General features: G+C 44.5%; 1 protein-coding gene across 3 annotated transcripts in view; it reads right to left on the bottom strand.

Moving 5' to 3' along the window:
• The window catches only part of LOC138468510 (formin-2-like), a 609148-nt gene that overhangs the window by 146221 nt on the left and 444899 nt on the right, over positions 1-18028 (bottom strand). For all 3 annotated transcript variants that reach the window (XM_069609015.1, XM_069609013.1, XM_069609014.1), the window contains exon 9: positions 13633-13780. In XM_069609015.1, the coding sequence (XP_069465116.1) occupies positions 13633-13780 (148 nt within the window). The remainder of the gene's footprint in view (positions 1-13632; positions 13781-18028) is intronic.

Here is an 18028-nt window from a genome sequence, read left to right as displayed (position 1 = left end):
TGGGCCCCTTGGTCACCAACAGAGAAGGTCAATTAGTTCACAGAAGTAGCAGGGAGCACTGGGTCCAGAGTCATTCTGGCCTCTGCCTGGTGTGCTGCTCCCTGGGCCCTACACCTGGCACAAGTAGGGTTGACTATGGAAAATGTTGGTCCTGGAGCTATTTCCAATAATTGCTGGTTTACACCTATGGCCCGAGGCTTTCACCAAAGTGGTGTTCTGGTCTGACAAAGTCTCAGTTGCGCAGGACTCTAATTCACAATCTGCCAGTTGCGCCACAGCCCTAGGCTTATTGAGGCACTTAGTGAAATTTTGATGCAGGTAAGGTATTTTGCAGGTGGCAGAAATGTAGCAGCTCGTTTTCAGGTAACGAGATTCTGAGCAGCATGGACTCAGGCGAACCCTGTGATGACCGCTTTCCAAAGTATGCAATGGGGCTTGATGTGATAGAACTGAGTATCCAGGCATTTGCAAAGCTTTCGTTCACCCAGGACACAGGGACTATTATCAAAAGAGCTACAGTAGATTTCAGGTATTTGTAAGGTCCATAAAGCAACGGCCTAGCAAAGGTCAGGCAAGGGTGGTGCAAGAATCCATCCTATGGGCAATGGCACGGGCAAGTCTAAATCCCCGAGGGGGAGATAGGGAACTTAACCTGCGGAAATTAGAGCAAAAATGGATTTACAAACAAGATTCTGTGAAGTGTGGACTAAATCTGTATATTGAATGGAACTTGTTTGTACATAAATAGGCTCCGGAGTGACACACATGGGCTATAGCACTTTCTCCCATTGGGCTTCCCATAATCAGTCAGCTCCCATATATGGGGCCACTTCCATCTTTCAGCTCACGCAGGTCTACACTGTATATTACCTGCCCTCTCTTATTCATTCCCATTGCCATATGGGCACTAGCCATTCATATCTATTCAGACATGCCAACTACTACACTGGGCTTTTTGACACATGAAAGCGTGTGACGGCTTCTATAGGTCATTTTATGACTGTATTTTTCATCCAGTGAAGTTTGCCGCAAATAAAAATGTCAGAGACATGTCACTTTCTGAGTGGTGCACTTTTTTGCACCGAGTCTTGCTAGGACCACCGCGCTTATATATGGTTGGCTTCCCTTTTTTGGACACTCCAAGATGGCTGACTCCGTTTATCAGCTGATGGAGTTACATACTGTCCAATATGGGTCCTCACTGATCCGTTCCCGATGCCAAAGGGTTAGTAGCCACTGATACGCAACACGAAGCACGGCCAGTCTCTAAGGCTTTGACACACGTGTTTGCCCCTCCTTGGTGCGACTAGACTATCCACTCAGTAACATTGACCACTCAGGCACAAATATGAAATTGCATTTCGTTTACTTTGTTGTGTTCGAATCCGTTTAACATTACCGCACCAATAGAAATATGGCCTGATGTATACATTCTAAGATGGCCGACCTTTTCTGCAGCTCATTCATGGTATCGCACGAGTATGTAAGGACGTGATAGACATCACATGATCCACTGGATCCACTCGAACCTGGCGACGCCGCTACAACAGAAGGACAGAGAGCTCTAAATTTGCAAGTAAGCCGATCCTTACCCAATACAGGAAGCGTAACAAGGACGCTTCACTGAACAGTGCTTTGTTCACTTTCCCGTGTCCTTTAGAACGCCGCTAATATTTTTGCCAGAGTCGGGACGAACTTCACAGTGTGGTTACGCCCATTCCGAATAAACTACCTCTGCCTTCTCCAATGTGACTATCTATAGAAGGTAGGAGGACATATTCATGTACTTCTGTATAATACCACATGGGATAGCACCCAGGTACCTGATGACGCATTTTCTTGCGTCTCTCCGTTTTCTTTTGTGTCTCTCACACAGCCAACTACGGCCATTATTGGCATTTTTTTGCCCTTCCAGACTTACATGGAGTGCTAATCCACAGCGCCCGACCCACATAGAACACCTTCTTGAAGTTCTACCGTGAGTCACCATGCTAATTATTAATATTTTTCTCAAAATGGGGCAAGTGTATAAGTATAACTAACATCTGCTGTCCTATGGTATCGTATTAAATGTGAAATCATACAAATATGTAAAAAGAATACACACTAAATAGCCTAATGCCATATATGTTAAACAATTTAAAGAGATATATACATGATTGAATTTTGAATATATCCAGGCTGCACACTAGTCACGATATGCAAGGGCTGGTTTTCATTTTGAACTGTTGTGGCATTTGTCACTTGTGCCATTTACAATATAGCTAGTTTTTAACATACATGTTTGTTTGTCCGTAGAGTTACATCCTTAGACATCCTATACTTACTATGAAGAATACGACACCTGGGTCAAAGCTGTCGTTCTTCCATGTCCTGACGAAAGCCTTATCTGGTTCTACATTCATCTAATGGACAACAGTCACCCTTAAACTCTCGAAGACTGTCTTTTAAGGCTGGAAACAGAATCATCCTGTCGACACACTCCCCACACGGGTTCATGTTCACACATTGTCCCGACTGGGGCCTTTGTAGAAGTACTACCATCCTTTGTCTATGATATGAAGTCACTCTTGTCATTACTAACACCACCTTTGAAAATATAATAGGGTTGATGTATAACTTGAATCAAGCAAATAGACTCGCGTGATTGTTTACACATGATTCCTTGCTTTACAGGACTGATTTCTTTCTGTTTTGTCGTATGTTTTTTTAACAATTGAACTGATCATGTTCCATTCTTTTAACATGTATTAGAAACATTAAATATAAAAAATTGTTTTCTCTGATTAACTAGCTTATGTGCACTTCTTGTGATATTTGTTTTGATACAAGAATGTGATTGACCTTTTTCCTCCACCTAGTTCACATATACCAGTTCAGTAGTGTGACACCAGTAGGTAGTTTGTTTTGGGACTCCTCCTTTGTTCATCTCATTTTGGCCACATCCCACAAGCCCATATCAAAAAAGTGGTCCCCTCTAGCTCACATAGCTATACCTAGCAAAGGTCAGGCAAGGGTGGTGCAAGAATCCATCCTATGGGCAATGGCACAGGCAAGTCTAAATCATAGGTGTCCAGTCATGTGGCTGTGGGGACCCTATGAAGTTCTGCCGATTGCAGCAGTATCAAAGGCTGAGCCAGGGTGGAACCAAGAGCTGCAGATCACAGGGCACGGATTCACACACTAAAGGTGCTATTCGAAAGCCTACATTCAGTTTGCAGTTTCCCGTTTGAGGTTGTGTTGTTTTCTGAAGCATTCTCCACTGCCTTTTTTAAAGTGCTGAGGATCAGCCAGATTTGTGCAAAGGCTAAGTTGGATGACAGCTTTAGGGCACTCAGGTGGGGTGATGGGGATAAGTTCACAGATCAACATCACAGTTGGGCATTCCAAAATTGATAGACACTACAACTAGCCACCTTGGTTAATAACCGGCATGACCGAAGCTGGCCCAGTTTGAACAAATTAGATTGGAGGATGAAGGTTACTTCATTCTTTCGGATGGGCACCCTCACACCAATTTTCAGTTCCGTAAAGTACTAACTTCATCATTAATGGCTAAGACAACATTTTCACCACGCCCCTTACAATAGGCACTGCAATGACAGCCTGTGTGAAATGATTGGTGATGGAAGGCTGACAACTACAACATGCATATCTGGCCAGATTGGACCGGTTAACCCACATTGCAGTAAGCAGGAATAAACCAGCTATCGAGAATGATTGTAGCGGGCAGCAGTTAGAAACAGTGTAGTGCGTTACAAGGGCATATTTTTTAAGCCCAATTTGTTTTAGGGTGATCTTTGTAGGAACGTTGTAGCAGTGCTGTGATTTAACGGATTTGGGCTGAAACTGAATTATGTTCCTTTATTTCATTATCAGAAAGGATGCTTTGGAGGTGATTGGCTACTCCTACATTGTTACAGCAGCATAGCAGGCTTGGAGGAGCTCCTGGAGGCAATGTTGCAGTTTCAAAGAAACAGATGTAATGCTTTGGAACTCTAGCATGACATGGGACTCATGGCTGGGTGCAGTGGAAAGAAGACTGGCATGGGCTGCCACCCCTCAATTAATTGTAATATATTTGTTGCTAGGGTGGCAACAACTGTAGAGAGCTGGATAGAAGCCTATTTCTCCAGAAAATAAAAGGGACAATGGCATTAGCCACTTTGATGGGGAGGACTGAAATAATGTGGTCTGAAATCCCATCTATGGTCAGGTGGAAGAGGGCAAGATAGCATTTGGTTTTTTAACTCCCCAGATAATGCTTAAATATGGCTTTCCTGAAACACACCAAGAGCCAGTGTCTGGGTTCGTCTGATCAATGCTTTATTGAAGAGATCCAAAGAATGTTTAGTTGGAAGGGGTTCCTCTCTCCAACTCGGTTAATGACCTGTTTCTGATCAACATTTGTGGTCCACTGGCGATCTCATTGTAAATTCGGGGGGTTGTAGGGTGTTTGACAGTGGGGTACAGAGGGGCATTGGTTGTCTTCTCAAAGACCTTAGAAGAGTTACAGTCAAGCACAAATTAGAAGCTACTTCAACAGTACAGTGCTGTGCTGCACTTGCATGCCCTGGGGTCACAGTGGAGCCACAACAGTGGGCCTAGGCAACAACCCAATTGCTTTCCATCCCTAAAAAAGAGGGCAGTCAAAAACACTGACTGACAACAGGTCTGGCTGGAGCACTGTGAGGGGTCAGCAATGCGTGGTGGACAACCTTTGCATGATTGTTCAAAGTTGGCAATTTTACTACATTATAAAAGTTATTAAATGCCATACTATCCCTACTCTGACGAGGATTTCCCCAGCCTTACAAAACTAAGGAGAGACACCAACGTAGGATGTCTAGCCCTAAAATGTACTGAGAAAATATATGGGAATTCAAATGATATCAACAATTATATTTACAGTTCCTTAATAACCTTTTAGAAACCTCGATTCAAGGTAAATTCAGCTCCAATGTTCAACAAAAAGAAACAAAGACATCCATGTAGATAGCACACTCGCAATTCATTTCCTGATGGTTCAAAGTCAAAGTTTTCTTAACCAAAGTTCCAACAACAGCAAAGCTTCTCCTCTTGGTGATACGACTTTCCACTTCACCACAATAGCATCAATGTTATTCCTAGCCACAATCCTTTTCCACAACTTCCAGTTGTCCTGCAAGAATTATCACAATTCAAAGGAAAGGAGGCTTCTGCAAAGATTAGTGCAACACAGTTCTTGGTTAACAGTAATGGTGTCTCTCTTTACAGTAGGTATCTGCCAAGATGAGCTCACTGCACTTGTACTTCAACAACTTCAACTTCTATAATAGTTTCCCATGAGGGCATGCGCCTTTGCCTCAGTGTTCAACTTCGTTTGTGCTACTGAAATCCTGCATCTACTCACAACCAAAAACATCACCCCAGCATCAGTACTTTGTGACTTCAAACAGGTGATGACAATATTCACTTTCAGGTACGTCAGCACCTTCAAATAGGCATGTCACACTTCCTCTGAATATCCACTCTTCAAAAAGGGGCAGCCTCATTGCCTCTCTTGTCTATCTGCAACCAACAACCTCTAATTGCCTTTAGAATACACTGCCCTATTCCTTCTACAGTCTTTAGCAATATAGGTTGCATCAACTTCAAAGAATAAGTAGGAAGTTTCTCGTCCCTAACCTTGCCTTCATCCCATTGCCAACTATTACCCAGAAGCTTTGGTACAACTCTCTTGGCTTCAGGTAATGTTTGCACACTTATCTTGGATAGTGCAAAAGTTATTTGGCTTAAAACAATGCGTAAACTGCTCTACGGCTTTGGCAAAGGCTGCTTGCAGTCTCAATAGGGAACGCTAATGGGTTAGGCAATGCTTGCTCTCTCCAACTTCAAAATATAATGGTTTTAACACTTGGCATCTCTTCACATACATTTGTTGTCTACTTGAATAATGATTCCACGTTCACTCTTCCTTTGAGAAACTTAATTAGGCACACGTGACCAGTTCTTCATAGATTTTACAAGCTGTAAAGTTCTACTGCCTTTCCATAATGTTTGCTCTTCACACAAGTGAAATGGAAATGCTTCAATCACAAGCAGGTGCTACATTTCAAGTGTTCCATGGTTATGGAATGAACTAACAACTTTGCCTCACTTCTACTCTTACAAGAGTGAGCTTTAAGCTGGATACTGTTGCCAGCAGTGCTCACGCAAGCAATCAGAACACCAGGTTTAACTCACCGGCTTCTGTTTTCCTTTCTGCATGTGTTTCGCCACTTCAGCTGATTCTGGCTGCACTTGCGGTCCACACCCTCCCTCGCTGAAGGGGTCTCCAGTCCGGCCACTTAATTAAGGAGCCCCTCTTGCTCCTGAGACCCCAGGCTTCACAACAGCTGCTCCCCACGGTCTCCGACACACTTCTCGCTGTGTAATCTCTGCAATTATGCTCACATGGGGAAAGGCAGCCATCATGCACGCCCTCCGCTGCACAGCTCTGCACTTCAGAGTTTGGGGGAACAGGAGCCTCACAGGATACGTGGGTGAAATCTGCTTCATCAGAATCCCGGTGTTCCTTTGGTTTTCCCACTTCTGCCTGGATTTCCAACAATGTGCCTTCTTTCTTCTGCCTCTGCCATGACTGCACAAACTCCAGCCACAGTTCCAGCTCCTTCTGATTTCCTGCACCTGAGCGGGTCTTTTATGCATCTCAGGTTCCTTCAGGTGTGGGCTATTGAGCTTAATTGCTTGACTAATACCACAGCATACCCCTTCAGGCATGTTCTTCATCCCAGTAGTTATAGGATTATGGAACTTGTAGTCCCCAACAACAAATTTAGCTCTTGAAAATAACTTCTGGGTTTCAATGGTAGATTTATTTCCCTTCCAGTCATTTAAGGATGAACCTTTCAAATTTGTTGTTACAGAGGAAGACAGTCTGTTTAAGGGAATATTTCTGATTTCCTTTTCATTATACCTTTGGCAGTAGGGAGGATTTTTATCCTGAAATACCTTGCATGTTCTGTTATTAAGGTCTGTTCAGGTTTAAAGGCATTTGCATTCAGAGTCACAGATCTTATATGTGGTTTAAATACATCATAATGGCAATTGACCATCACCTGTCCTGGCAACTTTAAAAGGTTCTTCCCTTTAAAAGACAAATACTGCGTCTCATCCCATGGGATCTCCTCGCCACCATGGGCCTGGTTTCCTCCCAGGTGATCCTCCCACAGTACACCAGCCCCAAGGCCAGGATCAGGAAGTGTCTGCCTTCCCCTGGACACCTGGGAGTAGACTTTAGGCAGGGGTTTAGTGAGGGATATGCATTGATTAAAATATTGTATCTGAAGTAATTACCCAAAATTGATCTTAACCTGACACAAATTTCTCTGCAAGTGAAACCTTTCACCAAGAATTATTCCGGGACCTTCCCACCGACAGCCGAAGAACAACAATTTCAGGACTGCCATGAATTGCACAGTTGGCATATTCTTTTCTTCAGAAGTCACAGGCACAGAATGTCAGAGTTACTGGGTGAACCAGAACACAATCTAACAGCTACTGCAACAAAATAGGAGGATGCTTAACTCTCATACCCAGGGCCACTGCAGAAGGAAGATATCTGGCCTCTGCAACATGACCGGGATAGCCATCCAGCATGGAGACCACTCTCCATGCTGAACACATAGAACCCGATTCCCATCACAGAGTACATTGTAACACCAGCAGGTGGGTGCCTCCCTATTCCTGTCTCCTCTTAGTTTCACCATGTTCTCCCTGCCTGCTCCCTCCCACCAGTCTCGTTATATTTATTTCCACCATGCCTGCTCCCTTCAGCCCTGCTGTTGTATTTATTCCCCCGACCACTCCTTCCAGCCTCGTTTATCAATATTGTCTTGTCCATCCCCTTGCCTCCCCTGTCCCACCTCCCTCTCCCCACCCCCCAACCTAAACCTGTGCCGGTAGGGCCAGCAGAGACACAAGTGGCCGAACAGCCTACTTTAGACTCTTCCATTGGGCAGCCTTGCCTGGGTAGCCCAATAAGGGCTACAGGAAAGGGCAGCTCCTTCCTGAGCACCTTCACTCTCTGCTTACCCCTGTTCACCTACAGATGCCTGACAGAGCACCCTACACCAACAAAGGTAAGGGGGTACAGGTAGTGAGCATGACCATCACTGTGCTCGAATAGAACCCCAACACATTTATTACTACTGTCAAATTAGGATTTTTTTTTAGATCACCTGCTGCACACCTTAGATAGCTTAGTAGATGTATTCTGGAGGGCAGAGACTGTGTTGCACTTGAGGCATTTGGGGGGCAGTAAATATGCTGCACTTACATTTATTTGGGTTACGAAACCGGAGGGCATCCTCAATTCCTTTTCCTCCCCACATCCTCTGCACAGGTGTCCAAGGAAAGGCCATTGCTTTTGGATCCCGACCCTGGGGGTGGATATGCGAGGGAGGATCGCCTTGGTGGAGGAGATTTGGGGAATGGAGAGAGTATGTCCTTAGGCGACACACGGTATCCCCAATTCCCTTTTAACAATGAACCTTCAGTCTCAGAAGCCTATATAGGGTACTGTCAACTCCTCCCCTTTCCTTCCTTCCAGAATGTCCCTCGGAAATACCATCATTATAGAGGGACAAGGAAGAAAACAACTAGGAGGACACCTCCTTATATGGGCCGGTTAAACTCACATCAACCGACTCTTGTTAATACAGAGACGTATTACAGACATAACAAGACAAGCAAGAAACAACTTGGAATTATTCACCCTTCTATTCAGTCTGTTCCTTTTTCTCACTCAAACTGCCCCCACATTCATACTCCTTTAAGACAGGGACGAGGAGGAGACAACTGGGAGTTCTTCACACTTCCATTCATTCACACCACTTTGGTAATGAGACGAGGAAGAGGACTATGGAGGAATACCAGAATACTGGCCAGACACGTCCCAGTAATGGAGGCAGCTATGGTCAGACAAAGGACTTGCACCTGCAACCAATTAAGAGTTTAGAGGTGCATAAAATTGGAGACAGGCAAGAGCGAGAGAAACCCGCAGAGGAACCCACCTGGTAAGAAGGATGCAGCAACCCTACGTGGAGCAGGCTGCAGAGGGGCAGGCAAAAAAGGACGCTCTGTGTTGCAGAGGAGGGAGAGACACACTTGGCCCGAGCAGGCCACGAGAGGGCTGAGACACCTGCAGTCCCCTGTGCCGTGTGTCCACAGGCAGAGCTGTGGAACACAGAAGACTCCAGCTTGCCACAGACCACTGAAGCAAGGTTTGAAGCGGGTGAGCGCTGCTCGCCAGAGCTCTTGATAAGCACAAGGGGAGCAAGAAAAAGCCAGAGTTGAGAAAGAAGACACCAGAAGGAGCAGCCTTTAACCAGTGAGTGAAAGAGAGCGAACACTCATACCGGGGCGCTCCAGGGGATGGAATTTGGCAGAAGGAAATGCTGATCTACGGAAACGTACAATAATTGCGTTTGAAGACCGAACTGAAGAATTTTTGAATACCAAACAATCTGCAAAGTACTTTTCTAATGAAACACGTATTATTGAATACCGAACTAAAGAAAAGATATGCAACGTATATGAAAATACACCACAAGTGAAAAGAAAGTGATGTGCATTTATGAACGCAGTGAAAACAAGTAATAAGTATTGATGGACAATGTGAGAGTATGAACAAAATTGAAAGCCAGTAATAGACACTTATGAACCAAGTGGAAAGCCAGTGAGTTGTGTGAAATTCATGTTGTGGCATAGTCAGACTGCCAAGGAACACCAAATTGAATGTGGATTAAGAACAACGATTTAAGAGAGAAAACCTGTTGGCAAGAAGGCCTGAAGGATTGAATGAGATACAAAAATGTGAAATAGGTGTGAGCCCAGAGATACCTAAAGTATGGAAAGCATGCTATGTTAAAGCCACAAGACTATTTAAGAGATGCAGAATTGAAGGCCGACTAATGATACAGGCTCATACAAAATATAAGTGGGTAACAAGATGCCCAGGGTTGTCAGTTGAACGACTTGTAGTGAGTGGACGTTGTGTGGTCCAACAACTGTGCCTAGACCGAGTGAAACCCCCCCCTTTTTTTAAAAAAGAACCAAGGAAAGCCAAGAGCATACCAAGTGCCAGGGGTTATTGGCTGTGTAACCTGCAATGGGTGGACTGTTTGGTCTGACAACTGCGTCTTGACCAAGTAACCCTTACTTGGAAAGAACCAAGGAAAGTTCAAATACAGAAGCTGTTTTGTATAATAAGTGCCTAAGTCATTGAAGAAAGGAACAATCTGTGTGAACTATTGAAAAGCCTGAATGGTTACAAAGTTGAAAAGGAATTATTATTGAAAGTTAAAAGATTTGAACTGACTGTGGTTTTAAAGCTGGAAGAACCACCTTCTTGGGAAAGGAACTCAAAGACTTTTTTTTAACTGCGTTAGACTTGGGGAAGGGAACCCTGAGGCCTTTTTGGAACTATTTTGAACTTGGGGGAACGGGAAGTTAAAAAGCCAGGAGCTGGAAGAAGCTCAGAAAATTATTTTGGAACACTGTTTCTTCTGGTTCTGACATCTCTACACATTCTAGAACTTTAATTGTGAGGGCAAGTATAGGTTTGTGACACAGACAGACTTGAGTTGAACTAGATAACACAGACGATCCTTAATTTCTTTAGGTAGGGAACTCCCACCTTAGCATAGGGCAAGAAAGGCATTACTCCAGCCTGACATTTAAGAATACACAATTTTTGAGAAAAGTGAATCTGTGGTATGTATCTTAATTCATGCTGCCTTCAAAGCGGGCAGGAATCGGTGGCACCTAAATGTATTTTGGGGAAGCAAATGTATTGCACCTAGATGGATTTTGGGGGTGGGCAATTTATTGCACTTGGATGGATTTTGTGGGTGGGCAATGTATTGCACTTCGATGGATTGTGCAGTGTTGGCAATGTATCACACTGGAGTTATATGTGCAGGTGGGCAGCGTGGTGAATCACATCATTAGATAGGTGGTCATTACATCTGCTCTTAGATGATTTAGAATTGTAGCCAAGGTTTTCCCTCTCTGAATATCCATTAGGGTAGCCAACATGCTACACTTAGAAGACTTGTGCGGCTGGCTTTGTGCTGCATTTGGAATAATTCAAGATGGTGTAACACCTGAAGGGGAACCCCACTAACCCTCCCTAAGCACGGAAGCTGAAGAGAGTTAAGACCCCTCCCACCTTGGTTGTGCATGGGTCCCTGATGCTTAGTGAACAGGTCACCACAGGACAGCCAATGGGGGACGAGGGTTAGGGAGAGGTTGTGGATAGGTAGTGGGATTTTAGGGTTACCAGAAAGAGGGCTCTGGATGCATAAATGGATGGGTGTGGGGGAGTTAGGAACAACCATTCAACCTGCATGCACGTACTTGATAGCCCAATACTCTCCTAATTGTGTTTGGCCTGTGGTTATCTCACCTACTACCAGTAACCTGTTGACCTAATTCTCACTAACCTGCCCTGTTCCATGTCACCTGGCTCTTTCCTATACCCTCAGACATATAGAGACATGGATGAATGTGATATAGCAACACAAATGCATGATAAGCAGTACATCCTACAACAAGTCATGAAAGATGAAGAACACAGCAATTCACGTTGGACACATTGAACACAAACAGACAATTGGCCTCATTATAAGTATGGCAGTAAGGTAACAACAGTGCCGGTAGCGCTACCGGCACCGTTGCTACCGTACCGCCATACTACGAGCTGTGTTCATGGGTCCGCCATGTCTGCCCTGGTGGGCAGAGCGGCAACCGCGAGCACAGCAAGTCGGATGCACCGGCACCGCTGTAAACAGTGCCGGTGCATCTGACGTCCCCATTCCCATTGAGCCTTATGGGCTCAATGGGAATGGGGATGTAGCGTTCCGGCACCCGTAAAAGGGCAATTACCAGGTCCGGCGGGGCTGGAATACCCCGGTAATTGCCCATTTGCGGGTGCCAGACACGGTTGCGAGTTTGGAGGTAGCCTTGCCGGTTGTACCGGCAAGGCTACCTCCAACCTCGTAATGAGGCCCAATGTCTACATACCATGAAAACTCATAAGGACTGAAATTCACTGTTGCCCTACCGAACCTGCCCTATTGCATGCATAGGGCTAATGCATGTGTAGCTCACAAGAACTGTTCTTTATTGTAGTCCCAAATGCTGCCCATTACCTCACAGGTCCAATGCATGTCCCCATAAAATGCCCTGTTACCTCACAGGGCTAATACATGTGTTGGAGAAAATAAATACTGGTAGGTGTTTATAAATGCTGTCCCGTTACATCACAGGACTAAGGCATGAACAAGGTGTGTAGATTCTCATTCCACAAACATGATTCAAACAAACATGGTTCCACTTAGAATGTTAAGGTGTGGTAGTTATCTTTGGTTCGGGGAGCCTATGAGGCATCCATGATCAAGTTGCTGCAGGCATTGGAAAGATGCGGTTCTTAGGCCTGCTTCATACAGCAACCACTGCCAAAGCATTGGGGAAGCCTCTCTCCCTGCACATCACACTCAAGTTCATCACCACAGCTGGGACCGCCCAGCCTAGTTGTTCAGCCTGCCAAAATGCTTCTCAGTCTCCTGCTGTCCTCTAGCACACCCTGCCCGCGCTTCTGAATATCAAAACAATCAGCACGGAGCATGGGCAGGTCTGGATCCTTTCAAGAACCCAGCGGCACGTGTTGAATGCACGTTGCTGCCAGGAATCATGGGAACTGTCTATTCCGCCACCTTCTGACAACTGTAACACTTAACCAGCCCACAAGCTCTCACAGAGGGCAACCAGGGTGCTGCCTTTGGGGGATTTTGAGAGGGTACCCATTGTATTGTAGAGATTGTAGTCTTTGTAGCAGACAATCTCTTGTGATAACCATTGTATAGCAGAGGGAAGGATTGTGGAGTTGACCAGGGTGTTGCACTTAGCCAAGTCCATGGGGGGGGAGCATGTTATGTATTCTAGGTGATTGTAGAATGTGCTTCACAACAGGGAATGCAGGTGTTGGCAGAATGCTGCCTTTACTGTTAAATGGGGTCTTGAATGTAGACGCTTAATGATAGCTGGAAGCACACAGAATATATCCACCTTAATCTATTAACCCATATGTTTTAGAATTTTGCTGAAGGAACCAATTGTAGGCTTTCATTTGATTATAACCAATACATGGCTTTCGGTACAAGCTAAAGGTCTGGCCATACTTCTACACGCATCACTTCTGCATGCATCTACTTTCACATATAAATAGAATGACACTTTGCACAAAACTTCTGCCATTAGAATTTAGCTACCTTGCACAACAAAAATTCAAACTGTAGCTGCTGCACATGTAACCAACTATTCTCTTACACACACACACCCTCCAGCGTATCTCCCTAGTGTACTTCTCTCCACCCATACACATGCCAATTAGACCCGAGTGGCCAGCAAGGACTTCGCCAAGTCCTCAACTATGGCCATTATGCACACATGCAAACTAGCATCTCCTTACTTTCCCATACTTCAGTTCCTCCAAGGGCTTTCAATTTACAGCACGTTGGGCCCATACCACCCATGGTGAAAAGCGCTATAGAAATGATGATGCATCCGAAGTGGAATTGTGTTTACCTTTCAAATCTTGTTTTAATTTTTGAAGATCCTTTTGAAAATCTTCAAACTTCATATGCGAGACCTGGGACAGATCCTCCGGTTTTGGCAATGGGAAAACATCTTGAGGCTCTGGTTGAAAAAGGAAGCTTTTTTCTTCCTGACCACACTGTCATGAATAGAAAAGTAAATTACACATGTTATATTCAATGCATTCTGGTATTGTCAATTAAACGTGTAATGATTCATTGCTTGCGACAAAGCCTTTTAAAGCATACCTAGATATTGCATTACAACATTTTATAATGTTTAAAAAAAAATATATAGGGAAACTTCAGTTTGATCAATTATCCTATAGTCTGTCAGTAGGAGTAGATAATAAATATTGGGCCTCATTACGAGTCAGCCGGTCCAGAAATAACGGTGGCGGTAAACCTGCCGCCGCCGTTGTTTCCAGACTGGCTGATCTCGAGTTCTGCGGGCGGGAGGTGTCACTCCCGCCAGGTCTGACTTGGAGGGTTTAACACCACCCGCCTGCAGGTAGACGTGGAAACACCGGCACCATTACAGCATGGTGCCGGTGTTTCCACTTCCGCATTCCCATGGAGTCCTACAGGACTCCATGGAACGGGGATTAACAGAATTCCGCCTCTGGAATTACCGCGTCACCAGGGCTGTAATGCCCCGGTGATTCCGGCAATCACGGAGGCAGAATGGTAATACGAGTCTGGCGGTAACCTGACAGAATTTGCGGCACGCTTTCCGGCACGGTTACCGCCGGACTCGTAATGAAGCCCATTGTTTCATTGAAAAATACATTGAGGACATAATGGCCTTGTAAAATAAACACATTGATCCACTGTTCGTTCGCGGGTGGGGTTGGCCATTAACAACCCATCAGCTAGAGATCATATGAGGGCCATTAACTGGAAAGTCCACACAAAGAACATAGTTCACACCACGAACGAAGTCCACACCATGAACATGTGTATTACGTGTATTAGCATTCCATGCATTTGTTGGGCGGGTTGTGAAAAGGTTTGTTTTTTGGGACAAGAAGTGGGATTCACGCTTCTCTGTGAGTCACCTTCCCATCAAAATGAGATACACGCCAAGGTGGCAATGCCAGAAAATGGTAAAAAGACATTGCCCCTTTATCATTTCCAGGACCGGGAGATGGTGTGGCTGACTGGGATGTGGCATACAGGTAAGTGGGTTGTGGTCAGGGGGAGGAGGCTGGGGTATTGTGGATGGAGGGCATAGGCAACCGGGGGTGCATGGGAGAGCAGAGTGAAGAGGAGATATGGCACCAGCAAGTAACATGGTGTCTGAGGGAGAAGCTCAGCTGGCTGGTGTGGAACATAGACCCCATGGATTATGCCCGTACTCTGTATTATCCTGATACGCCTGCTCCTCTTCCCTGGCCACTCATTTGAATTCACTTATTGTAACATTTATTTCTTGCATGGGTTCCTAGTCAAATGATTCAGAACAATCTTTTGCTTTCATGATTTAAATAGTCCTTGTGTAGCAAACAAAGCAGGTCAAAGATCACTGGGATAAGTGGCTGGTCTGTAGGAGTAAAGAATTAATTGAATGGAATCAAATCATTCAATCGATACTCAGTACCATCAGAAGAATAATGCAGCAAGCTCCTCACCCCTTCAAATTTTTTTTTATTCTTTGGGTATGTTCCAAAGTGGCTCAGGAGTCAATAATAAAATGCAAGTCAGTCGCATTTCAATTTACATTTATCAAGAATCAGTCATTCATGCTCAAATGTTTACAAAGTATGTGATGTGCGTGCAAATAAAGGAGGAAACCCAGCTTCCATTGGATGAAGATTACTAGCAGAGTGAAGCAGAGTTGTCCGTGGTGGAGCTGTTTTGGAGGAAGTCTGTTCCTTTCCATACCGATGCGGGTGCTTTAATTTAAATACCTACTCCGGTCACGGAGTGAAGTACAGTGCTGTCCGTGTTGCCTGGGAGGCCCGTGAGGTAAACGATGCCCCAACACACGCCCACTGATCCTGCTTGGCACGCTGCAGTTTTTTCCGATGACACGCTCAAGACAGCAGTCAAAACTCGATGTGAGCGGTCCATTTTCAAAAACCACCAAGACAAATAAACATTCTCCCTCCCTCTTAAAACTATCTGAGGGGGCGTTAAGAAGGAGTTTACATGCTTAATGAAAGATGCCAAAACCTGGCTATAGGCTCCACGGTTAGGGTGGAATGCTCTGGCTTAACCAATGCCTTGAAGGGGAAAGCCTCTTCCAAGGGCACTGTAAAATCTCTTCAGTCCTTCCCTATCTTGGGTGAGAAAGTCTGTTTTACAATGGACCCTGTGCCCACGTTTGAGGTGGGCCCACCGCCTTTCAACAAAAACCTGGTAATGGACCTTACAGATGCAGATATTTTACAAAGTGAGTCACCAACGCTTCTGACCAAACAACGACCCTAAGGAATTCAATAACTTTAGAGACTGAAAGCAACACCTCTGTCAACCTAGTGGCTAACAATGAGGCAAGATTGCGGACGTGTCTAGATAGAGAGCCGGTGGCAAATAGGTCTAGTAATATGGACCCATGTGAGACAGAAGAGTCGATTCCAACTGTGATCAAAACTATAATGTGCCCCACTCAAGATGCAAGTAGGGGAGCCTGGGATGGTGCGTCCGTGTGACGCGGAAAGAAGCACTACTTGAGATTCCTGCAGAGACAAATCTTTTCTTCCTCTACTTCCTTAAAAATCAGCACCAGTCTGACACTGAAGAGCAACCAAGATACATCTAAAGGGGCCTTACCTCTTCTAGACAAGGCTCAGAAATCCCCAACTCTGCGCCGATTGGGCAACTCAGGGGCTCAGCTAACACTTCCAAAAAACATTGTGATCCACGGACTACCATCAGCCGGTCACCAGCAAAGAATGTACAAAAAGCCCATAGAAAGGACAAGTCCCTTACAGGGAAACACCAATAGTGGCTGATTTTCTTTTCAAACAACATGGGGACATTACATACACCTTGCAAAAACCCACAGAGAGTACCCAATATAATCTCTTTGGATGACTCAGACCCAGTCTTTTCTCCCAAATCTATTGAAGACAGTAGCCAGGGCCTAAACCCTACATTCGCAATCCACTATGATGGCTGCATTAACCATCTCCTTGGCACCCTTTTTAAAATTGTATGAGACCATGAATGAGAACGCCAAAGATCAAGGAACTTTGCTTGCAAGGATTCATTCTCAAAATATTTATATTGAATCCTTTATAACAACCCTTCAAACCAGAGTGGACCACGAAGTGGAATATGCAAACACAAAACAAAGAAAACTATAAGACGGGCTGGAACTGGGAAGAGCCGACACAAAATATTTATGAAACTCAGTCCTGGAATTGCTACAGTTAAAGTCATTAGTTTAAAATAGAAAAGGAGGGTTGTCATCCACGCACAATCCGGGCTCCCCTAACTCAACAAACGCAAACAATTCTAATTGTAACTTAACAGAATCTGCAATTTGTAACAAAGCCAAGGACTCACATCACAAGAGAATGGTCAGAAGCAGCAAGAAGGTCCCTCATACTCAATTAGAAAGATAGTGAGCAAGATATGTACCCATCATCCCTGAGCATAGTAGATCCTATGGGAAAGGACTCTAATATTAAGGTGAACCAGGAGATCTTAACCAACGGAAACCGAAGCTGAATGTCCCACAGGGCGGGATTTACAACCTTTTCTGATTTAAAAAAAAAAATGAAAAAAAGGAAAATTAACAGATTGACCTGTGGTGAAGTGCCATTGAGAAAAAAAAAAAAACATTCTACCAGGACCTAAGAACAAGAATTCTAATGTTGCACAAACCTACATTAGAAACCTTCCCACTCCAAGATCATGTTTTCTTTAAACACTGAGAAAAATACCCAACTCGTTCCAACTAAAGTCCAGCCTTATCTATGCTGGCCTTCACTAAAGAACAATGACGGTGGAAGACAAGGGCGGACACATACTTTTGAGGACATAGATGAAGATTGCCTGAACTGTTCTACATATACGACTTATTTATTTATGTATTTATTTATAAAGCGCTCAAAGTCCAAAGGCAACTAGGCGCTGGTACAAATCTAGGAGGATGGTTACAGATTTAAAGAACTTAGCATCCTTGTTACATAGTTACATATTTACACATTACATTATACATTTACACATACACAATATACATTTGTATACACGAGTGGTGCCTCTATTGAATCAGGTCTGTGACGCTACTGAACTAGGTCTGTCCTGAAGAGTAAGGTTTTTAGATTTTTTCGGAATGACCAGTAGGAAGTGTCGTTTCTGAGATGATTGGGGAGGGCATTCCATTGTTTAGGCGCTATGGTAGGGAAGCTTGAGCCTCCTGTTTTCTGTCTTCTGTA

This window comes from Ambystoma mexicanum, chromosome 4q (genome assembly GCF_040938575.1).
Source record: "Ambystoma mexicanum isolate Mex_15411 chromosome 4q, UKY_AmexF1_1, whole genome shotgun sequence".
NCBI lineage: Eukaryota > Metazoa > Chordata > Amphibia > Caudata > Ambystomatidae > Ambystoma > Ambystoma mexicanum.
This window is presented reverse-complemented; position numbering and strand designations above follow the sequence as displayed.